The sequence below is a fragment of the Pteropus medius genome, unplaced genomic scaffold (assembly GCF_902729225.1).
Source record: "Pteropus medius unplaced genomic scaffold, Ma_sr-lr_union100, whole genome shotgun sequence".
In the NCBI taxonomy this organism is placed as follows: Eukaryota; Metazoa; Chordata; class Mammalia; order Chiroptera; family Pteropodidae; genus Pteropus; species Pteropus medius.
Window position 1 is genome coordinate 16,887,604 of NW_024349519.1, and position 25,616 is coordinate 16,913,219.

At 36.0% G+C, this 25,616-nt stretch overlaps 1 protein-coding gene across 2 annotated transcripts; it reads left to right on the top strand.

The window, feature by feature from the left end:
* Positions 1-9,947: 9,947 nt before the first annotated feature.
* Positions 9,948-20,383, top strand: KCNJ8 (potassium inwardly rectifying channel subfamily J member 8). Of its 2 annotated transcripts, none has more exons than XM_039882531.1 (4): positions 9,948-9,968; positions 10,298-10,436; positions 11,272-11,715; positions 18,748-20,383. In XM_039882531.1, the coding sequence occupies exons 3-4, from the start codon at positions 11,342-11,344 to the stop codon at positions 19,646-19,648; spliced, it is 1,275 nt and encodes a 424-aa protein (XP_039738465.1). In that variant the 5' UTR covers positions 9,948-9,968; positions 10,298-10,436; positions 11,272-11,341; the 3' UTR covers positions 19,649-20,383. The 2 variants fall into 2 exon arrangements, with proteins under 2 accessions (XP_039738465.1, XP_039738464.1); XM_039882530.1 differs by lacking the exon at positions 9,948-9,968 and adding an exon at positions 10,060-10,080.
* The last annotated feature ends 5,233 nt before the right edge of the window (positions 20,384-25,616 follow it).

Genomic DNA, 25,616 nt, shown 5'->3' on the forward strand with positions numbered 1-25,616 from the left:
CAAACCTAATATTTCATGGAAAATTCTTGGCTTAAAGAATATTTTAATAAAATTTAGCTACATGTGCCAATAAAGCATAGAGATGACATAATGATTTATGATTTAAATATCATATAATCTCTGTAATGTCTAGAGCCATCTTGTATTGAACTACATGAGAGAAGCAAAATCACTGGGGAACAGAAGAAAAGAGCAACATGAAATCAATTTGGATATCAGTAGAATGCATATTGCAGAAACCATCTCACTAAAAATTTGATGAAAGGATAATAATAGCTAATATATATTGTGCAGATATAATATGAGGCTTAGAATTATAATCCCATTTAATCTTGATAAAATTCTGTGAGTTAAGCATTATCATCCTCGTTTTATCATTGAGGTTCAGAGAGGCTAACTTAACCAAATTTTAATAGAACAGAGATGGAAACTCAGGTAATCTGATTTCAAGATCTATACTTATAGATATGTGCTATACTAGACTAATGATAAATTTGTGAGTCAATTAAGTTCTCTTGGGAATAAATGATTTATATGATATGTGATATATAACAAAGAATAATTATATGAATCTAAGAAGGCTGATAGGAAAAAAATTAATCATTTGAAACATGATATTGGAGGAGAACTCTACAGATACCTTTGACTGGCAGAAAGACAAACAGTGAGTCCTAGAACAAATTAAGCCTAAAACATCACTGGAGGTAACACTGACAAAACTGAAGCTGTCAGGCACATCATGAGAAGGCAAGGGTCTTTGGAAAAAAACGATCATTTCAGGAAAAACTGAAAGCAGCATGAAAAGAGAAAGGCCAAAAAATGAGATGGATTAATTTCATAAAAGAAGCCATTGGTGTGAGTCTACAGTAGCTGAGCAGGGCTGTCAAGGACAGGACATTGTGGACATTACTCATTCACAGTGTCACCAGGAGTTGGAGCCAACTTAACAGCACATAACATAACACATGTGAGTCTATGTAGAAAATACTGAAAAAGGAACTGGATCAAGAATTAGACCTGAGTTTTAGTTACATATTGTATGTAAGACCTTGGATTTATTATTAAGTCTGAGTTTCCATTTTCTCATTTTTACAAAAAGCAAAATGAAATAGCATGATAACAATAACCTTGCTGGCCTCATTGAGCTTTTGTAGGTCTCAAATTAAATGATGGTGAAAGGATTTTATGATTTAAAAGGCACATTTCGATATGAAATATTAATACTGGGAACCCATGGCATATACTGCATCTTAATAATATTAAATGAGATTTTCTTAAAATCACAAAATAAGCTTTTTTCTTTAAAAATTTTTTTTGATATGATTCCAACTTTACAATGGTGAGATGATATATTCAAGCTGAAATATAAAATAGCTTTAGAATATTGATATCCCTGGGGTTGTAGAAAGGGCAAATGCAAAATCAGTCTATTTGGATACAACCTAGATCTCCTGGAGAGGAAAAATAGACGATAAAGTCAACTTACATTCAAAATTAAAACCACATGAGAAAATGAACCACCATGATGTGAATAAAGAGACACAACAAATTAAGAATATTAATACAAGAATTAGAAATAATAAAACAATCTAGAAGAGATTTAAAAATATATGTTTGTCAATAAGCATGCAAAAATGTGTTCAACATCATTATTCATCGGGATTGCAAATAAAACAATTACCCACCCACTAAAGTGGCTAAAACTACAAAGACTGACAATATCACATGTTGGTGAAGTTGGAACTTTCACACACTGCAAAAGAGAGTGTAACTGGTACCACCAGTATGGGAAACTGGCAATTTCTACTAACTCTAACCGTGCTTATACCAGGACTCAACAATTCTACTCCTGGGCATGTATCCAAGAGAAATGAGTGCCTACGTCCACAAAGAGACGTGTACATAAATGTATAAATATTCATAGTAGCTTTATTCATAATAGTCAAAGAAAAATAGTTCAAATGCCTTACAACAGGAAGATGGATAAATAAATGGTGGCTTATTTGCTCAATGAAATACTATTATTGGTATATAAAAAAACATGGCCAAATCTTGCAGATACTATGTTTCACACTTGCAGAGTGAAAGGAGTCACACTAATGAGTACCTACTGTATGATTCAATGCATACAAAGCTCAACAGCAAGCAAACAAACTGATGATAACATAAGTCATAATAGAGGTAGCTCTCATAAGGAGCAATTACAGCTTGGAAAAGGACAGGAGAAAATCTTCTAGGGTGATAGACATGTTTTATATCTTGATCTTTAATTTGTGCAGTAGTTATATAATTGCATATGCAAATTTTTAAAAAGGTGGGGGGGAAAAGAGAATTAATTTTAAATCACCAAAAAGAACTTCTAGGAAAAAAATTACTAAAATTCAAATTCTAAATTTAATGGATGATTAAACAGCAATTAAGCTTAGATGATGAAAGAATTCTTTTCATTGGAAACAGATCTAGAATGTACCTAGAGTGCAGTGCAGAACAAGCTGATAGACAATATGAAGAACTATGAGAAGGATTAGGTCTGAAATAAGGGTTTCAGAGGGAAAAAAAAGAGGATGAAGAGGATTCAAAGAGCTAAGAACTTTCCCAAAAAATTTCAGACTCAGATAACTTCCAAATTATTGCATTTTCAAGGAATAAGTGAATCTCTGTTCTATTTAAACTATTGCAACCCCCCATAGAGAAAGAATATGCATGAATTCTTTTTACAAAGCCTAATAACTTTTATCCAAAACCAGGCAGAGATAATGCAGAAAGAATAATGCAGAAAAATCTCACTTATAAATATCTATGCAAAAATCCTAAATAAATATGAGAAAAAATAATCCAGGGTTGTATTAAAATAATAATTCACCATGACCAAATGGAGTTCATCTCAGGAACGTAAAAATAATTCAACTTTTTTTTTAAATCTCATGACATAATTCACCATATCAAATTGGCCAAGGAAGAAGAAGAAAAAAAGAAAGATCTCTTTGGTATATGCTAAAAAGGCATTTTATTTAATTCATCGTCTATCGTTGATTTAAAAAGCATAGAAAAGTAAAAAAAGCACACTACCTTAAAATGATAACTATGTAAATTATGTATTCTGGAAGCATTTTCTCAAAATTACTAAGAAAAAGGCATATCTGTTATTACCATTATTATTCACTATTGATCAAAAAATACCGACAAATGCAGTTAAAAATTAAAACAATAAAAAATAAATTAATTAAATACTAGTTAAGGAAGTTGTGGCAAAGTTATAATTATTTTAGAAAATATTATGTTTTACGTGTCATCAACCTGAGCTAAATCCTTTACATACTCACCTCATTTAATCTGTTCCACCCTGAGAGGTAGATGTTAGTGTCTCCATTTTACCGAAGAAGAAATAAAATTCAAGAGTTGAGGAGATGCAAGCAATTAAGTATGTTGTTCAAAGCCACCAACCAAGTAAATGGCAGAACTGATAATTAATCCCAAATTTTCTGACTCTAAAACTCTTTGAACTTGAACAATAGATTATAGTATATTTCATGCATCTTCCGTGATACCTCAATTTAAAAAAATTGACTCAAATGCATAATAAAATTCTGTAGGTTTGCAAAGAGGAGATTATTTTGTTAGCCCATTTATTTTAACAATAAATGAGGTAATTTGACATTTTAAATTAGTATCAAATATCAAATATTTAATTTTAGTATGAACTTGTTTAGAAAAATGACCTTGTGAAAGCTTTTCTGGCACAGATAATTTCTACCTAAAGAAAAATCCAGGTCATTTAACAGCCTTCCCCTCCCCCGAAAAGTTTTTGGCAAATGATCTTTGGGGCCAATGAGTCTAAATATCATTTAAAAACTTCCAACCTCTATAATCCTTTCTGCAGCTGGCATTTTTGAAAGGTGGCAATAAGGAGTCACCCTACACAGAGCTCTGGAAAATGTCGGGTTTCTCTTTCCAAGCACCACATGAGTCACTAATTTTTCAAAACATAGTGACGTGAAAGCTGAGCAATAGATCAAAATGCTGTTGGGAACTGCTCTTTCTCCAAGAGCTTCAGAAAAACCTGTGAAGGGTTCCTATAGCAAGATAGATCCCAGGCTCATGAGAACTTGCCTTTCTTTGGCACGAGAATATCAAGGCATAATTTTAAGGCCTGGAAAAATGAACTGTGACAGCCGCTATTCCTCATCTTCTCTTGGAAAAGACCCTACCAGCTTTATTTAGTACTAGCATTTTGTGCCCTACTGGCAGAAAATAATTACCACTGGTACTCTGTACTTGATTGAGGGAACCACTTTTCTCTTGGAGACACTATTACAATAAAACAGACATGTTGATTTCCTAGGTCCTTATTTTATTACCATATCTTGGTTGGCTCCCTTTCAGTCCCCAATGTCTTGATTAAATTCACGAGTTGAGGAGATGCCAGTACAAGTATTGGTTAGCACTCTAAAGGTTGGTAAGTTTTCAAAAATAATAATCTACAAAATGATACTATGTTTTCTTAATATTAGATTACGAAAGATAGTTAAAAATAAAGGAATCTGTGTGTCTATATCTTCTTCACCCCTTCCCACCTCCATACTTAGCTCTGAGATCCTTTTGCCCATCACCAAGCCCAAACAAGTCCTAATGTAGGAATAAGAACTAACATTTATTAAGTACTCGTCACAGACCAGGTTCTATCCTAAGTAGTTTCTATAGATTGTGTCATCTTGGCCTCATAACAATTCTATAAGGTTTGTTTACCTGAGTGGGCAAGAGAATCTCCAGGGGAACTTTTTAAAATTTTTTATTTTTCAATTGCAGTCGATATTCAATACTATATTAGTTTCAGGTTTACAGCATAGTGGTTAGACATTTATATAATTTACATTTATATAATTTACTAAGTGGTGCCTCCTGATTAATCTAATATCCATCTGGCACTATACATATGTGCTTTATTTATTTTAGAAGTACTTATACTTTCTCATTAAAGATATTTTAATAAGATTTTGTATTTTATTCTGTCCTTGCTCAATGAAAGTCTGGAGGGGCATACAATAATGTTATCGGGTATTTCTCATGTAGTTAGATCATGGATGAATAATTATTTCTTTGAGATATTTTCCAGTGAGAAAAGCATAAGACTTGAGATCAGATGTTTTGAGTTTGTCGTTAACTTTCCACATACATGTACTTGAGTTTAGACAAGTAATTTAGCTATACTCTAATCAACTCGTGTAAAATGAAGAAAATAACCTAATATATAGCTATCTCAAGAATTAAGTCAATGTTTTTAATAGCCTAGTATATGCAGACTGCAGACTCTCAATCTTCATTCACTGAGTAAATGGAGAGATGGACAAATCAGTGAATACGCTTCTCACTTTCCCTATCTCATCTCCTGCTTTTCTTCTTCTCCATACAATATATTGATCTTTTAACTGTTCTTTAAACACACCAAGCTATTTCCTTGAGCTGCCTGAAGCACCTTGCTGATTCTTTTTTCAAATTTCACCTTCTTAAAGAGGCCTTTTCTGAACTCTATGTAAGACTGCTAACCTTCAGTCCCAGTTACTTTCAATCTTATCTTGCTTTATTTTCTTTATAAATCTTGACACCATTGATAATTATGTAATGTATTAGTCGTCTACTTGTTTGCTAACAGCTTCCTCCCTGAGAATCCATTGCCAGGACTTTATTTGTTCACCTAGATGTGTATTAAAAGGTAGTTATTGTTAATAATAGCCCCTTCCTATTCGCTGAATTGAAGTTTGAAGAACTGAACATGCAAGTTGCATGGAAGTCGTTTTCACGAATGGTTCTCATAGATATCCTTCAAAAAAATGGGGTGACCTAATTTAAAAAAGAGTAAGACTTTTTTTGCACATGAATAAATATATATCTCAAAAAAAAAGTTCTCTGAACTTACTGGAACAGATAAGTACGAAAGGTTATATTGTCATTCTCATTTCATGATAATTTCAAAAAAGTGAGTTTATAACATGCTGTTTTGATTACTAGTTTATGTAACAGTTTTATTAAGCTGATTCCAAAGCAATATGTTCCAATATGTGGTTTATATGAGGACACTAATAAAGCAGCATACCAAGCAAATAGACCAACCTTTATTTGGGCTGCTAACATGAATTGTTTCCATTGCCATTTTGAAGACTGTCCAAATCCTTACATCTAATATGGCCCAGGAAATCCAAGAGTTCAAAATTCACAAGTCAAGTCAAAGGCAAGATCATCACATGCAAGAGTTTTACTCCTTATCTCAGGAGTACGTTCAAGGACTTCCCTGATTGTATGCGATAATCAGAGCAACAGAAAATTAGGAAAAGCATCAACCTAATACTTTCTCCACTTGTTTGAAGGCACCTGACAAACTTGGTTTCTTTGGAGAATGAAAATTGCAGAAACTTCTTTATCTACAAATAAAATGCTCAGAGGGTCTCTAAAATGAACCTAATGGATTTTTACTTACAAGTGAACAGATATCCTTGAATTGCTTTCCAACTGCATAAATTTCTCTGGTATGCAATATGAACAGATCTAACAGAATTCCTGAACAGTCAAGAAAATTATAAGATTTTAAAAGTTAGCTCTGTTGTAAACTTATTTCTAGTCTCCTCTATAAGTAGTGCACAAATAAGTCTTCACTTCTGAAATAACAATTAGGAGAATTATAGAACAGTTAAGAAAAACATGTACTTTAGTGGATAACAGCAAAATAGTAATTAAATAAGTAAACCAATAAAATAAACCCAAAGTAGTAAATGTTTTTGAAAGATTAATTGGTTTCCTTCACAAATTTCTCAGAGGTAAATTTAAATGTTCACTGTTTGGACCATAATATGATCAAAAAGGAGAGGAACTAGAGATCAATCAATAATAAATATTTATTAAGCTACTACTCATTATACAGAAGGGCCTTTGTGGGATACAGGTATGTCTCCATTAAGCTCAAAATCAAGTTGTAAAGAGAAACATAGCCAGAAAATGACAAACAAGTCTGAGTATTGCTGACCTGGAGTGGTTAGAGGAGGTGCTGAGGAAGGAAGAAGTGGATAGTTTGAAGTGGAAAAAACAATAGCGTAAAGAGAGAAGGGAAAGGTGATGAGGAAGGGAATCTTTGCAGACAGGTATGGCCATAGACTTCAAAAGAGATCTCCAAACTTCAGATTACCTTTGTAGGCAATGGGAAATGGTTATAAAAACAGGAAGGGAGGAGAGATGAGATTTAGAGTAAATGCAAGAAAGAGAGAAACACCATGTTATGAGCACTTTTTCCATTCTTTCCTTCTTTTAACAAGGATTTATTGAGTAACTACTTCTCGAAGCTAGGAACAATTGCAGACACTGGATAAGTGGTGATAACAACAAACAATGTGTGCTCGTGCAGCTTCCACCTAGGACAGAAAAACTAGTTAAAGGAAAAAGGCATAAAGCGTTGATTTAAAGAAATTGACAGGAAGGGAATGGAAAGACAAAAGAAAAAGAAAATCTAATATTTTTATAGTACATTTTCATACCTTTTTTTCTAAATGGCTATTTATTTTTAGGCATTCTATTGTCAAAATTTTACTTAACATTTTAAAATTTGACCTTTATTGTGTATATTGTTAGTGCCCTTATTTTGAATTAATCAACTTAAATTATTGACTAATAAAAGGTATAGTATAGTTTGTCATTTTAAAACAAGTTAAAACTGCTTAAAATCACATACTTGGAAGAATATATCTTACTAGAAAAGATACTGAGACCTAAATAGGCATTATACCAAAAGAACAGAAGTTTCAGATATTTTCAAAAGAACAGGGTTCAGATATGAATTTATTTGTTGCAAATCTCATAATTCTCCTCAGCAGTTCATCTCTTCACATTTCAATTTTCTTACTTGTTCTGTCACTGCAATAAATATCACAGTTACCTCTGAGTTTTTCCTCTCCCAGTGTTGAATCTGTATAATATTCCTTTTGTGTATATTTGTATATTGCCCACTGACATTACTTATTAGTTCCAGACCTCATTCCTCCTCTAACACAATAGTTTCCAGTGTCCCTTTCTGCCTGCCAATCACAGAATTTTGGAGCCTGAGGGAAGGGCTCTACTTAGCAATGTCATCATAGCCTCTACCTCCTGCTCAATATTCCTAAAGCAAGCATTTATTTTGACTCTAATCAAAATCTTTCTATGGCTTACTAATACCTACTGAAGACTGCCCAGACTCCTTTATTGAGCATTTAAGATTGCATTGTTTTCCAAGGTTCCAATATGCCTTTTAATCTTATCTTTTCCACTCATTGATTCAAAAGGATTTTTTTAGCACCTCTATAATTTGAGCTGTCCTAGAGGCTTAGGATACAAAGATAAACAAGTCACAGCCCTGCCCTTCTGCAGCCCTCAACTTCATGGATTGTATGTGTGTGGAGGCGAAGGGATAAGTACATGAATAACCCATTATATGCTGACAGTGGTGGTGACAGAAGCCGCTCAGAGAGGACTGGACTCAAGCATCCAATCCTGCTGCTGTCTTGCTGACTTTGCATCATCAATGCTGATTAATTTAGTTTATTACTACAACATAGCCCACTCTTGTCAATACTCCACAACTTCGTTCATGATGTTTTCTTTCTGTGGAATATCTTTTCTCTGCTTTTCTACATACTCCCAATATATCTGGTCCTTCAAAGGCTAGATCAGATGCCAAAGTAATTCATGAAGCTTTTCTTAGTCTCCTAGTCTCAGTAACTCTTATTTAAATTCCCATGGCACTTTAGTTGTATGTCTGTCCTTTCTCATTCTAGTCACATCTATGCTTATAGTAGAGTTCATAGTCAAAGTCTTGTCTCTACTACAATTGTCTGCCTTAGGAATAGAAACTATGATATACATAAACTTAAAACAATAAAAACCCTTCACAAAATAGATGTTCAATGAATGTTACCCTGCCAAAATATTAGGGAATATGTTGTACCAAGCTCAACTGTAAAATAGAACAAGGAGGGGATTAACCATTCAAGCTGGCCCTCACATACTTGTAGTAAAACCAACACACAATTGGTGGCAAAAATTAACAGCAGTAGAAAGAATCTCTATCAGACTAGGATCCCTAGGCTTGAAGGGGTTAAGCAGATCTTTGGATACCAAAAGGAGGGAAATTATTCTTCATTTGCTTTCATTAAAGACTAATTTTAGGGTTTTTTGATAATTAAATGAACACATTGTTTATGCTTCATATACTTTCTGCCCTGAGTCTTGGAAAATACATGAAATTTCCAAGAATTAAAGTTTCCATTAAGACAAGTGCCAAACCAGGAGGCTTGACCTGTGGGAGAAAGCCGTTTGCCTTTGCTGGCTCCTTTTCAAAAAACTATAGAAAGATATTTACTGCATAACCCTTCTCGTATGCAATTCTGTTTTATTCAGATCATCTAGACAATGGAGAAGCTGCAAGATTTCAGAAAGCAACCAAGAACTGAAGAACGACCATTTGAGTTCCAAAGTGTTGACAGCTGTCCCTGTTTGGGGTAAAATTTCTCATTGGAAGAGACTTCGAGTTTTTTTTTTTTCTTTCTTCTACTTGTTATGCGTGCGGTGCGTGCGTGCGTGTGTGTGTGTGTGTGTGTGTGTGTGTAATTCCCTGAGAACTATCTTTGGCTGGTGAAGAAACAGTTTGCTATGATGAGTTTCAGAACATCTTCCACCTGTATCATCCTTACTAGACTCAATTTAATGTAAATAAATGTGTGTGCACAGAGCTTGAAAGCCTTAAAAGACTATTTTTTTCATCTCTATGTGGTTTTATTCAATCTTAAGTAGTCCAGTTATTTACCCAGGTTACAAAAAAAAAGTTCTCTTTACGTCAGTGAATTTAGACTCATAAAGTTCTCTCCCTGGAGCAGGGAGCCTTTTAAAGATGAGCGTGTCATGCTGACAGCAGGGGGTCACAGCTACTGGAAAAAGAACTAGTTCTACTGGTCCCGCCCTCCCCCGTCGCCCCTCCCTCTGGCCTGCTCCCTACCTCCCCGGGACGCGCCCCCTCCCACCTCTACTCCCGCCCCCACCTCGGCAACTTTGGCGGCCTCTGAGGTCTGGCGCGCGTCAAAGCCTGAACTGGGAGGCTTATTTGTGGAGCATCATCCCCAAGCTTCTCTCCCCCCACCCAGCCCCTCCTCGGCCCACTCCAGAGGCCTAGGGAGTACAGATGAGCAGGGGGAGGGGAAGATCTACACCCATCCCCCTTCCTCCAGCCCTCTCCGCGTTCAGATTCAGTTGCACCTTTTATTATTTTAACTCTTCTCCCTAGGACACGCGGCCTTGGGATCTGTCCCTCTGGCATTCGTGATCCCGGCTCCCTCCCGCTGGGATGGGAGAGCGAGGGACCTGCCTGCGGTCCGCCGGCGTGTGCCCGGAGGTGCAGCCGCCGCACCCGCTGCCCGGAGTCTGTAAGTTTCAACGCTCCTCCGCTGGAGCCGAGGGAGGGCTGTCCGCGTTCCCCGCAAATGATTTAAAATGCAAAACACAGTAGAGGTTTCAGTGTTGGATGAACTTGTCCGGGAACACTCTTTTAACTCTATCCGCAGCCCGCAGACTATTTTCCGGGTTTTCCCTGCAGCTTGTATGTTTGATCCCTTCGTTGAAAAGAAGTTTTCAATTTATAATATTATGGGAAATATTTTTTAAATGCAACTAATACTTGTTTGAAATTTAAAATACTTATCCGTGATTTTCACGTTACATAGCACATCGCTTATTATTTTGTCTAATTATACTGAACGTTATTTATACTGCGCAAGAGGCCACAGCCTTTTCTTTGCCTACTTCTAAAAATAACGAAGGAAGAATTTCCCGCTCTTTACTTTTTATATTGCTGTATCATGTAAATACTTTAGTAAGTAGATTGCAATACCCAGATGGCCTTAATTTTCGCCATAGACCCCGCGTGCTTGTTTCCTTGCCCTAATCTACAGACGCGGTTAATCTCAGAGAATTTTCATTGAGCCTGCTCTTTAAAGGAAGCCTCCTGGTTTTGCTTAACTGAGGCTGTATCCATATGTGTTCAAAACGATAAGGACAATTGAAACAATTCTAATTCAGACCAAAAAATTTCTCCGGGATCCCAGAACTCAAGTATAAACTAAATTCGTGTTTAGATTAATAAAATCCTGCCTTTAGTTTTGCATGTCACTTCGACCCCCCGAATGCAAGGGCTGAAGAAATGAAGAAATGGGTTTGTGGAGGCGAGTATGTGAGTTTTTAATCATCGTTTCCCTCGTGCAGGAGGACGGGTCTCCAGAAAAAGAAAGGCAAGTCAGAGACAGGTGGATAGACTGGCTATGGTGACAGGACGATGTTGGCCAGAAAGAGCATCATCCCCGAGGAGTATGTGCTGGCGCGCATCGCCGCGGAGAACCTGCGCAAGCCGCGCATCCGCGACCGCCTTCCTAAAGCCCGCTTTATCGCCAAGAGCGGGGCCTGCAACCTAGCGCACAAGAACATCCGTGAGCAAGGCAGGTTCCTTCAAGACATCTTCACTACCTTGGTGGACCTGAAATGGCGCCACACGCTGGTCATCTTTACCATGTCGTTCCTCTGCAGCTGGCTGCTCTTCGCCATCATGTGGTGGCTGGTGGCCTTTGCTCATGGGGATATCTATGCTTACATGGAGAAAAGTGGAATGGAGAAAAGTGGTTTGGAGTCCACTGTGTGTGTGACTAATGTCAGGTAAGAATGCAATGGGATGAAGCAAGAGTTGAAAATGATGTAGAAAAAAATATTAAACTGCTCTCCCATCTCTGTTATTTTGTTGAAAGTAAAATAAAGGGTTTGCTTTAGTACCTTCAGAAACAACAACAACAAAAAAAGCAGGAAAACTAATCTAACGCATTTTAAAAATCGTTTTAAATGCAGCTTTATGGATGAGGCATCTACGAAAATGGGAAGCTTCACTTTTGGGCTAGCCTTGAAAATATTATACCGGTTATTTAAAAAAGAAAAAAAGATTGTGGCTCAAAGGATTTCACAGAGTGCCTTAATTTAAAAAAAAACGGGGGGGGGGCAAAATACCCCCCAAAACAAATACTTAGTTTTCAGTATGAAAAGCTGCTGTCCATAGTTCCAGTGTCCACAAGTAACTATCTCTGATCAGCAAAAAATATTGTGCAAATACTAGTAATAGTTTTCCATGATTTCTCTTAACCATGACATTTTCAGAAATAGTGAGAAAAAATGGGAAAACACTGGTATAGAGGTGTCCTAGATTAAAAATCTACTAAAAATGAAATAAATATAAACCTCTCTTGATCAAGATTATCATAAACGACTGATTGCACTGGATTTCAATGTTAAAAGTTATGCTAAGATGCAGAAGTAAAAAAAATTAATTTTAATGGAAATTAGTCCAGATTTTTAATGGAAGACATTATTCAGAAGCGACTTAATGTGGTTTTCTTCAAAAACATTAATAGGCTAGGAACAAGACAGTTTTTAAACTGCCTAACTCTTGCTTCTGTCTCTTATACCATAAGTATTTCAAAGATAAGTAAAGTGAATTTGATCTCAGTGATTTTTCTCTTATATTCTCACATGACCGAAGAACATTTGATTGGGATGATTTGTCTCTAAATCAGTTTTGTTGGACGATAAAAAGATTTTATTTATATCAATTGCACAAATGTGCACTTTGAAGCAAAACAATAGTAATAATACTAGAAACTTTTCCAGAACATTTTCTGAATATTCTAAATTTACATAATGCATCAAGCAAAGCAACTTGAACAAGCACCATTTTGCCAGGAAACTGTAAAGAATGAGACCTTTACTGACACTGATATCTTATGAAACTAACATACCAATACAAGAAGCAGAAACCCAGAGTGTAAACTTGTCTATTCTTCCATTTCCTAAATATTTGCAATGCCAATATACCAAAGAGGGATATCACATGCCACAGATTTCAGGTTGGATTTTGAGGAAAAGAAAACTATAATGAATTGAACTATTGCCTTTTACCATCAAATAGATAATTTTTTATCATAAACTTGTCCTAAACTTTTGTCTCAAAGAAAATAAAGGTGAAAAATATAGATCATCAGTACATCAGATATAAAGGAAACAACTAAAATAACAGATATTTGCAGGTTAAATATTATTTATATTTCTCTTTAAGAAATTTATTGACACTGTTATTGGTGAATCGTTTCCATATTAAGATAAATTTTTAATAAACATGCATCAGACGCTCATAAAAGAGATAAACGAAAGTGATAAACCTGGAAAATAAATGACAACTTTTATTTATGACAAATATATTGACTTTTTCTGTGAAAAATTAAGTCATTAAGCAATTAAAGACGTATAATCAAAAATGATATCCATTCAATATTTTTAAACATTAATTTCAGTATGACAAATGGTGTTGCAAATATGAGTTAAAGTTGATTTTTATCAGCATAACAATTTTAGCACTTTATTTTTTCCAGGATATTTTAAAATATTTTTTAAATTTTTCAATTACAGTTGATATACAATATTGTATTAGCTTCAGGTGTACAACATAGCTATTAGATATTTATATAACTTAAAAAGTGATCACCCGGATAAATCTAGTACCTATCTGACACTATACGTAGTTATTATAGTATTATTGACTCTATTCCCTATGGTATACTTTATATCCCCATGACTGTTTTGTAACTACCATTTTGTAACTGTTTTATACTTCTTAATCCCTTCCTCTTTTTCACCCATTTCCCTAACTCCCCTCCCATCTGTTGACCATCAAAATGTTTTCTGTAACTATGAGTTTGTTTTTGTTTTGTTTATTTATTTTTTTCTTTAGATTCCACATGTAAGTTAAATTATTTGGCATGTGTCTTTCTCTGTCTGACTTACTCCACTCAGAACAATACCCTCTAGGCCCATCCATGTTGTTGCAGATGGCAAGAGTTCATTCTTTTTTTATGGCTGAGTAATATTCCATTGTATATATGTATCACTTTTTTTATCCATTCATCTATTGATGCACACTTAGGTTGCTTCCATATCTTGGTTATTGTAAATAATACTGCAATGAACATATGAATGCATATCTTTTTGAATTAGTGTTTTGGGTTTCTTCAGATAAATACCCAGAAGTGGAATTACTGGGTCTTTCTTTGTCTCTTGTTATAGCCTTTGTTTTAAAGTCTGTTTTGTCTAATATAAATATTGCTACATCAGCTTTTTTAAAATTTCCATTTTCATGAAATATCTTTTTCCATACCTTTACTTACAATCTATGTGTGTCTTTCAATCTGAAGTGAATCTCTTGTAGGCAGCATATGTGCTTTGTTTTCTTGTCCGTTCAACCACCTTATATCCTTTGATTGGAGCATTTAATCCATTTATATTTAAGGTAATTATTGATAGATATGTAGTTATTGCCATTTTATCATTCATATTTTTGATCTTTTTTCTTTCTTTTTAAAGAAGTTCCTTTACATTTCCTGTAATACTGGTTTGATGGTGATGAACTCCCTTAGTTTTTTCTTGTCTTGGAAGCTCTTTATCTCTCCTTCGATTCTAAATGAAAGTCTTTCTGGGTAGAGTAATCTTGGTTGTAGGACCTTGCTTATCATCACTTTGAATACTTCATGCCAATCCCTTTTGGCCTGCAAAGTTTCTGTTGAGAAATCAGCTGATAAGCTTTTGAGAGCTCCCTTGTAAGTATCTAACTGCTTTTCTCTTGCTGCTTTTAAGATTCTCTGTCTTAAACTTTGGTATTATAATTATGATGTGTCTTGGTGTGGGTCTCTTTGGGTTCAACTTGTTTGGGACTCTGCTTCCTGGGCTTGTATATCTATTTTTCTCACCGGGTTAGGAAAATTTTCCATCATTATTTCTTAAAATAGGTTTTCAATTCCTTGCTCTTTCTCTTCTTCTGGTACCCTACAATGCAAATGTTGGTATGCTTGATATTGTCCCAGAGGTCCCTTAAACTATCCTCATTTTTTTTTTTTGATTCTTTTTTTCTTGTTGCTATTCTGATTGGATGTTTTCTGCTACCTCATCTTCCAAATCACTGACTCAGTCCTCTGCTTCATCTAATTTGTTGTTGATTGCCTCTAACATATTCATTTTAGTTACAGAATTTTTCATTTCCGATTGGTTCTTTTTTTATGTTTTCTATCTCTATTTTTGTTTCCTAACTCTTTGTTAAAGTTCTCCCTGAGATCATTACACAACCTTATAACCAGTGTTTTAAACTCTGTATCTAGTAGATGGCGTGTCTTCATTTTGTTTAGTTCTTTTTCTGGAGTTTGGTTCTGTTGGTTTTTTTTTTTTAATTTGGGACATGTTTTTTTTTTGTCTCCTCATTTTATCTGCCTCCCTGTGTTTCTTTCTATGTATTAGGTAGAGCTGCTATGTCTCCCAGTCTTGGTAGAGTGGCTTTATATAATAAGTGTCCTGTGGGGCCCAATGGCACGATCTCCTTGATCACCTGAGCTGGTTGCTTCAGGTGAATCCCTTGTGTGGGTTGCGTGTGCTCTCCTCTTGTAGTTGAGCCTTGATTACTGTTAGCACATCAGTGGGTGGGATTGACCCTCAGGCTGACTGGCTGTTAGGACTGGCTGTGACTACAGTGGAGGAGCTGTCATGCAAGGGCTGACCCCATGGAGCAGGATTTGCTTTAGTGGGGCTTTGGTGCCTGCTGAGTCTGCCCTTTGGGCGTGTTTGTGGAGGTAGTTGGGTGGTGCTGTGGTGTGGTCTGAAGCTGGCCACCAGGTGTGTTGGTGCTAGGGCCTCTTTGGAGGGGCTTCGGTGCAGGCCATGGTTAGCAGCTGCCTGTGCCTGGCTCTGGGCCATCTGGTGTGAGCTACAAAGTGATCTGCTGATGGTTGCCACTTGTACTGGGGTTGGAGGTGCCTGGGAGAGGCTAAGCTGTGAAACAAGGCTGGCTGACACTAGTGCCGGGCTTGGGACTGCTTAGCAAGAGGTACAGGGCATGCTGAGGCCACATGCTGGTTGGGGCTTATGAACCTTGGAGAGATTTTAGGAAAGTCCACAGCGTTAGTCAAGACAAGCCATTTGTATGAAAAAGCCAGTGGAAGCAGGTTTGGTGGGCCTACAAGTTGGGTGGGGCAGAGTCTCAGGGAATCACCAGGGAAGGACAAATGGTGTTAGCCAGTTTGATGGAGACAGACTTGGCACCCACCTACACATGTAGGTTGGGTGGAGAGAAGGCTCAACAAAGGAACAATGACATCTGCCAATACTTCTATCTGGGAAAAAGCTGCCCCTCCAGCCCGTGCCCTAAAACCAAAGACAATTCAGTTTCTACTCATATGTCCCTGGCGCTTTTGGAGTTGCTGCCCCAGCACTAGAGCTCAAAGCGAGTGAGTCTGTCAACGGGTGAGTCTATGTATGGGGCTCTTTAAGAGGAATGCCTGTGACTCAAGCAGCCCTCTGTCTCACTTGGACAGAATCCCCTCTGATTTTCAGTCAGACTTATGGGGACTTGTCTTTCTGGCACTGGAGCCCTGGCTGGGGAGCCTGGTGTAGGAATGGGACCTTTTGCTTCTCAGGGTAGGAGGAATTTTCACAGTTGAGATATCCCTCCCATTTCTTAACTGTCACACTATGAGTGTGGGGCCTGCCCTTTCTGTGTTTCTGCGCCTCCTACCAGTCTGGACTTAGCTTCTTCTATACATCCTTAATTGTAGAACTTCTGCACAGCTGTTCTTCAGGCGGTTCTCAATGATGGTTGCTCTGTAGTTTTGATGTGGTTGTAGAAGGAGGCAAGCACATCGTTTACCTAGTCTGCCATCTTCTAGTATATTCTTTTAAAGGAGGTTGTGTGTTTCAGTTCCTCTTTGACCTTTAGGGCTCTGTGCTCCCGTGTTGCTAAGGCACCCAGTGACCACTTTGCCTACTCCTGGCTCCTGTTCTCTGCCACATTCCTTTGCTCCAGAATGATTTCTCACTTGTGATTCTCACCCCCATTAGAATTCCCACTGCTATCCTATCTCAGCTGGTTAAGGGAAACTAAACTTTAATTTTAGCATTTTAAATTGGACTTTTTGTCTAAAAAAATTATTTGACATCTTTAAATAATTTTTAAATGATTTAAATGTTAAAGGTTAAAATCTTACTGGTTTTATTACGTTATAATACTATTTATACTTTAATCTCAACATGCAGTTTAATCATAACAAATCATATATAATAAATAAATTTTTCACCAGAACTATAGAAATAGAAAATACTCTCTTCTCTCCCAGAAGATGACTAATAACATTTCTAATTCTTTGCATTTCATTTTCTTTCATAAGTTCAGCATCCCACCATATCAAAATTGGAAACAACTTATTGTGATGCATACTCACCAGTATGTCCAAATAACTTTTTACCATCTTCATTTTAGGATGACTCACTTTCCCTTTCATATGAATAACTCTCTTTCTCTTTAGTAAAATAAATGAGCAGCTAAACACTTTCATCTCTTGAGGTTTTTCCATACAATGGTTGTCCATAAAATGCTGGGTCTTGCACCACATAATGTTTATAATTAAATTCTTTCATAAACAATATACACTTTGCTCACTCTTGTGTGTGGTAGTAATAAATAATTCTTTGACTAATGGCCTATGCATGGCTGATGTTCTACAAAATTAAAGAAGTTTGAAATTGGGGTTGGAGGCAAGTACAGGACTAATGTCATTTCTACTAAGAAGCCACAGCAGTATCGATATGTGGTTCAGTGAATAAATTAATGATAAGAATAACCAAATGTAGTGCTTCTCAACCAGGGAGATAAATCAGAGTCACCTGAGAGCTTTTCAAAAGCCTCACCCAGGTCCACCCTAAACCTACCAAATAAACATTTATTCACTGGGATATGGAAGAAATGTGAAATTTGGAAACATTTCCCAAGAAAATCCTGACACTATTGACCCTTCCCTTTGCCCCTTTCAGAACATAGGCCAGAATTGAGAGGATTCAATTTCTTATTATGTGATCTCAACCCAGTCATTTACTCATCTCTGCCTCAAATTCCTCCTTAATAGCTTCAGCATTCTCCAGATCACTTACAAAACAAAATGAGACAATCAGTAAGAAAACATTTTTCTTTCCAAATGGCAAAACATTCTCTTTTTTTTGTTAAAAAATACTAGTATTTTTGAATGATGTGTTTTGTACCACTTTTTAGGATTGTGATTTCTCTATATAAGGTACACAATAAGTGTTAGCTAATGCATATGAGTTAAAGGTTGTGAATAATAATAAGTTCACTCATTAGTCAGTACCTTCCATATGACTCAAGTCACTTAAAGACAGACATGCTATAAATAATAAACATCTACCTGGCAAAAAGTTTCGCAAAGTAAACTATGCCTTCGTGAAGTAAATTATTTTACAAAATAAAAGTGCCTATAAACATAAATGTGTATATTTATTATTTTAAAGCTTTCACACAAGTAGGCCCATCATTTCATGACCTAGAAAACATTAATAGTATTGTGTCCCAGAAGTTTGGAGGTAGATGCATGCAGAAGAGAGAGAGAGAATTAGGCATTTGACAAGTTAAGTTGGCTTATCTTTCCAAAGGCATGTAGTAGCTTTTGGAGGAAAAAAAATGACAAATTCAGTTTAGACATTTCATTCTAGAAAAATAATGTTTATGAAGTTGAAAAAAAAATTTAGCTCGGTCGTTAGTCAAAATTTCATTAGTCAAAATTTGATCTGATGGCATTGTTCTTGATGTTATCCTTACAGGTCTTTCACCTCTGCTTTTCTCTTCTCCATTGAGGTTCAAGTGACCATTGGATTTGGAGGGAGAATGATGACAGAGGAATGCCCTCTGGCCATCACAGTGTTGATTCTCCAGAACATCGTGGGTCTGATCATCAATGCAGTCATGTTGGGCTGTATTTTCATGAAAACAGCTCAGGCTCACAGAAGGGCAGAAACTTTGATTTTTAGCCGCCATGCTGTGATTGCTGTTCGAAATGGCAAACTGTGCTTTATGTTCCGAGTGGGCGACCTGAGGAAAAGCATGATTATTAGTGCCTCGGTGCGCATCCAGGTGGTCAAGAAAACAACTACACCTGAAGGGGAGGTGGTACCTATTCACCAGCTGGACATTCCTGTTGATAACCCAATTGACAGTAACAACATTTTTCTGGTGGCCCCTTTGATCATCTGCCATGTGATTGACAAGCGCAGCCCATTGTATGATATCTCAGCAACTGACCTTGCTAACCAAGACCTAGAGGTCATAGTGATTCTGGAAGGAGTGGTTGAAACTACTGGCATTACCACACAGGCAAGAACCTCCTACATTGCTGAGGAGATCCAATGGGGCCATCGCTTTGTGTCTATTGTAACTGAAGAGGAAGGAGTGTATTCTGTGGATTACTCCAAGTTTGGAAACACTGTTAAAGTAGCTGCTCCAAGGTGCAGTGCCCGAGAGCTGGATGAGAAGCCTTCCATCCTTATTCAGACCCTTCAGAAGAGTGAACTGTCCCATCAAAATTCCCTGAGGAAGCGCAATTCCATGAGAAGAAATAATTCCATGAGGAGGAGCAACTCTATCCGAAGGAACAACTCATCCCTTATTGTGCCGAAGGTACAATTTATGACTCCAGAAGGAAATCAAAATACATCAGAATCATGACAGTCTTTTATCAAGTGTTGAGATGCTTCAGGCAGGGCACTATCGGACTGTATTAGAGCTGGAACATAGTAATTTGTTCTTTTACATCTTAATGCACTAAATGATATTCATATTCAAACAATAGCACTTTCTGTATCAATAAAACAGTAACACACAAGGTAGAGGAGTCTTGGCTCACAATTGTTTCATACATGTAATATTTGCAGTGGTATGCTTTAGTTATGTTTAGGAAATACTATGCTCTCAATTCAAAACACAAGAATTACATTAATAGTAATAGACCTTGAATACAAAAGTTGGCCAAGGAATGATTCTGTTTGAAATGCTTAGTGGGTGAAACTACAGATTTCTCTGTTTTTATTGTTCACTGGAAATACAAATAGTATGGGGGAGGGGGACAAAATTGTGTTGTTAACATCTTTCTATACCAACTAGTATGGTGCCTTCTCCATGATACTGAACCTGGTTAAAAGCTCAAGGCAAAAACTACTTAACTCTATCAGCTTCAAAATAGATTCTGTTCATTCACTTGGTCCTTCTCTGGTCCTCTAGGCAGCCTGCTGGCAAAACTAGACAAGGAGCTTTGGAGAAAAGCTAAGAACGTTCCTGTTTCATTTTAGAACTGGGTTCCCAACAATGATAGACATGTCCTTCAGCTTCTCATTTCTTCTTAAAAGCTCCCACAGGGAAAATACTATATTGAATATTTTATTAAAATATTTACTTTGTATTCACTGTGGTTTTGTGATTCCTCTTTCACACAATTATCCCTAAGTAAATCTCAAGAAAAAAAATATTTTAAGAAGCATGTGAAAGAGATACATACAGTAATAACACCTCTGAGATCTCTCTCTCTCTCTCTCTTTCTCTCTCTCTCTCTCTCTCTCTTTCTCTAGTCACTCTCTGAGATTTGTTGTTCCAAGTAAACTATATATATTTTTCATTTTTATTTCTTTTCGTTCCAAATTTTAAAATGTCCTCTTGGCTTTTCTATCTGAGCCTGATATGTCATGGAAATCTTGCAACCTTTTTTCTTTGAATTTCCCACCTCTCATCTTAAAATATTTCTTTCACAGTAATCTCCGAATTAAGGCTTGGTATATATAGATTTAGCATTATCTCAATTGCTAATGTGCAATTTTCTGTCAAAGCTGAATTTAATCATCCTTAGCTCCTATATCTTCAAGGGAGGAATAAGGGCACAGAGAGAAGTACTAAGCTAATAAACTATGGGTTTATTCTTAATTTTCACATGGCTAAACATCAGAAAGCTGAGCTCTTGTGCAGCTTTTTATACAGATTTGATTTTGTTTTTTCTATATTTACAAACATCGAAATAGGAGGGTAATCATGCATATATTTAAATCTTATCTTAAAAGAATCATGATCCTAACAAGGTGAATGGAAAGTGTGTATCAGGTTACTGAGCTCATAATTTCTGAATTCTAACCACTCCTTGGAACTCCAGACTCATATATCAAAGAGGTACTTGAAGATCCATTTGAATACCTGATGCACATTTAAAACTTATTGTGTCTAAACCCAAATGCTTCATTTCCAGTAACAAAACCTGCTCCTTTTCATCAGTCTTTCTTGCAATCACTCAGGGCAAAACCTGCAAGTTATACATGACACCTTTCTTACATACATCACATTCATTAGCAAAATCTATTAAGTCTGCCTTCAAAATATATCCAGAATATGACCTATTCTCTCTGCCTCTACCACTTCCTCCATAGTCTTGGCTGGGTGCTTATCACCCAGTATATATGGATGTAGCTGTATCAATTGTTAGAATATTGAAACATTTTTGTACAGGTTGCTAAAGAAAAGTCTATCTTAATAAGACTCAGCCAGTGACTACTGAGGTGGATATCAGAACCCCTACAATTCTGGCACGGATGTGGGTCCCTCACTGCCACACCAAGGCAGCTGCCACACCAGTAATAAGAGCATGTAATGACTGCCTTATGCTTAGTGGCAGCCCAATGTTTGTGGAGGTGACACAGGCTGTGGAGCAGGTAATGTTGAGACACAGTGGGGCTGAGACGCGGATTTCTGAGTCCAGGGGCAAATCTAGCTATGGAGCATGGGCAGTTCCGCCAGCCACCTTCCAGCTGCAACCAAATGTGGAGTGCCAAGGATCTGATGACCATCCTAATGGGGAAGTCAAGGAGAAGTTTAATGGGGCCCCTTGTGTCATGACATGGCTCAGACAGGGACATCATTTAGCTAGTGACAGCCACATCAAACAAAAGATCACATCAACAGTTTCCAAAAGGCTACAAATTTTTTAGAGTATTACTATGATTTGAGTAAAATGAGTATTAATTTTGACTAAAATTTGAATACTTAAATGTGCCTGTATAATTTTGATATGTATTGAATATAAATTTATTTTATATTAAATATTTAGATTTTCTGCTTCCACCCTAGTCTTCACACATCTCCACAATATTTGTTTTTAAATATTACATCACTGCTCTGCTTAACACCCTCCTCTGGCTTTCCATTTTTCTAAAAATGAGAACCAAAATCCTTCTCAATGCCCATAAGCCACTCCATCTCATTGCTATCAATCTTTCCCTCAGTCATTTCCACTCTATACCATACTGGCCTTGCTGTTCTTTGAAAGAGAGCCGTACATACTTTTATGTCATGTGTTTGCTTCTGCCTAGAGCATTTTCCCCAGGAAGCCTCATAGGTCTCTCCTGTCATTATTTAGGTCTCTGCTCTAGTGCCATCTCATGAGACAGTATAGAATAGTGGTGAAGAAAATAGACCCTTAAGCCAGATCTACTTGGTTTAGATTTCAATTTCAACACTTAACATGTGTGAGATTTTGACAAAATTAATTTCTTTGTGCCTCGTTTTCCCCATACATAAAATCATGATTATAGTACCTATCTCACAAGTTATTGTAAAGATTAAGTGAGTTAGTGTTTATAAACAGCTTTAAAACATTTAATTCATTTGCCCAGGACAAAAGCTTGAAATTAGATTCTTAGTAAATAACTAATTCATTGCATTACATTTGTTCTCTAGGACAGAGACAAAAGATCTTTTTAACATGAATCTGATCTAAAAATCTGCAGCAGAGCCCTTACATCTGCCCACTCCCAAGTGCTTTTCCTGATTCTTTGACATCTGCCATTTGCTTATTGTCAAATAGTGTAATGTATAAAATACTACAATATGTAAATGAAACATTTTATATAGAGAAGGTATTTTTGTTCTCACATGTCTATTATTTACTCATCCAGTAATATATATTGAACATCTACCATATCTGACATTTACCATCTTTTATTTTTTCTCTTTAGCTTATCCCCAATACCACAGAATCATTTTACAATTCCTCAACATTTGCCACGTGGCTCAAGACTTTCTCTGAGTAAAAATCCTGTTGCCCCTGCCCATAGACATTTCTAAATACCCTGGCCAAGTGTTCTGACACATGTGTTGCAGAACCACAGTGACAAAGAAGGAACCTTAGTTTCTAAAGAAAGTCTAACTTCCAGAGAAGTTGTTAGCCACTTAGTAATCACTAGAGCAATATATTTTTTCTTTCATTGTTTGGAAGCATTTTCGTTGTTTAAAGATCTGGCATTTGTGGAGCAAGATAATAAATTAATTATAGATAAAGAAGAAAGGATGAAAAGATATCTACATCTCGGGGTTCCCATCCCCAATTTTTGTCATTTTTAGCAAATCAAAGGTAGAGAGAGAACTGAAATCAGTGTCTCCAAGGACCAGTGCATTAATATAACCATAACAAATCCTACAGGCTATTTAAGAGGAAACCCAAGGGCCATGCTCTTCCCATGATCTTTATGCACAATTCTCATCAATGGTGATGGGAATTTCCTCACAGATCTAGGAAGGAAGTAACTCTAATTACAACCCCTTGATAATTTACTGCACAGATTCGAGTTTAAGTTCATGAAAATCTTAATCAGCCTTTAAGGTCAAATAAAAATATCACATCGGGGGACGATTTCATTTTAGATTATTTACATTTTCATTAGTATTCTTTTTCAATTGTCATAGTTCTCATGAAAATTTTCTTAACTGTACTGTATGACACCCCTTCATCAACTCTAATATCCTCTAGTGTAGATTAAATAAAACTACTACTTCGAAATGTTTATTTTAATCACTTGAGAAAACAAAAAATGTTAAGGCTGACTTTTCACATACTATTGGATTACTTTAGTTTGTACTGAATAAATATGGAAAAAGTGGAGGATGAAATACTTACATGTAAAATGAAGGTTAAAATATACTTTCCACTGAAACTGTACATATTAACAGATTTTTCAGAAGGCTTCAATTATTTGCCATTGACACTTTAAAAAAGTCCACACTCTTTAAGCTAGCTAAGGCTCTTTGTGGTTTGATTTCAACACACCTTTCCAGCCTGTGTAAATAACAACAAAATTATCTGTCCATGACTTGCTTTTGCAAATCACCATTAAAGTCGATTGTATATGGAGTGGGGTGGGGAGGAATGTGACTTTTTTTTTTTATCTCTTTAACCTTTTATTAGAGAAAATTTCAAATGTATACAGAAGAGTATAATAAATTCCATGTATTCATCACCCATCTCTATAATAACCAATTTGTTACCAATCTTTTTTCTCTTTATCTCCATATACTTCCCTATCTCCTTCTCTGATTATTTTGAAGAAATCCCAAGCATCATATACTTTTATCTGTAAATATTTTACTGCATATTTAAAGCATTTTTGGAATCTTTAAAGAAAATGATCACACCCAAAACAAAACCAAAACAACCTCTTAATGTCATCAGTAGGCTCCAAAAATTATTATTGCCACTGCCAAGGTAATGCTTATCCTTAGTGGTAATTAGAAATACTGATAGAAAAGTTTATATATATTTGATAAAAACTATAAGGTAGCAACAAGGAGATTAGAATACAAACAGGATGTAGAATGTCCAGAATACCAAGAGACTATAGAGGGTGAAGACTAGTCACTAAATCTAGTTAAAATCAAGAATGCAAAAAAAAAATACATATAACAGAGAGTGGAAAATGGCAGAAACAAAATGAATTATATAAACATAAGAGAGAGGACTCTGAAAATGGGCAGTAATAGGATTCTAACAAATTGTACTTAAATACAGTTTGGGTATTTTGTTAATTTTTGGTAGGGTAGTCAAATCCTATTTACTCACTTCTACTTTTAAAATTGAGGTCAAGTTTACATTATGGTTCCTTTGGACATATTAGATGCCCATATGCGTGGAACCACTTATTTTACTCTAAAAACAAAAATGAAAAATATCTTTATCATTGATTTTTCCTTAAAATGATGTGATTTACATTATCTGCCTTTTACAACTGTTAATTGGTGTCATTGAACATTATAAATATATTCCTATATCAACAATTAGCTCCAGAAACAAAGACATCCCTAAAGCCCTAAAACCAACGGAACTGTGAAATCATCTATGAAAATTTTGATTATTTCTTATCATATTTCTTGCCTTTTAATTCAATATATCAACCTGTATATACTTACAATTGTTTTGGCACAGTAATTAGATATAAAGATGAACATAACAAGACTCATTGCTAAAGAAAATTGTAGCCTAATGAAGAAATTATGAAAGGTTTAAAATAACAAGGAAGAAACTGGCAAGGGCCAAAGAAGTGTGTAAACAGAAGACTATGTAAAGTTTTAAGGGTGGAAATAACATTCAGATATCAAGACCAAAGAACGAGAGCACTTTGAAATGGGTCTTGAATCATGTGCACTATTTCAACAGGCAGAGATGGCAAGATAGTCATTTAGCATATATTAATTAAGCAAAGAATGACAACTTTATTAAATGTTGAGAACACATTTAATGTGTAAGCAAGATAGACAAGGTCCCTGGTCTCATGGAGCTTATAATGTTGTGAAGGGAGTCATGCAACAAAAAGGTAACCAAAAAAAATCT

Bases quoted from the DNA above. Each gene is read 5' to 3' on its own strand.
- KCNJ8 (XM_039882531.1), top strand. From the start codon at position 11,342: ATGTTGGCCAGAAAGAGCATCATCCCCGAGGAGTATGTGCTGGCGCGC. The intron at 11,716-18,747 runs GTAAGAATGCAA...TTATCCTTACAG, and splicing joins GTGTGTGTGACTAATGTCAG to GTCTTTCACCTCTGCTTTTC.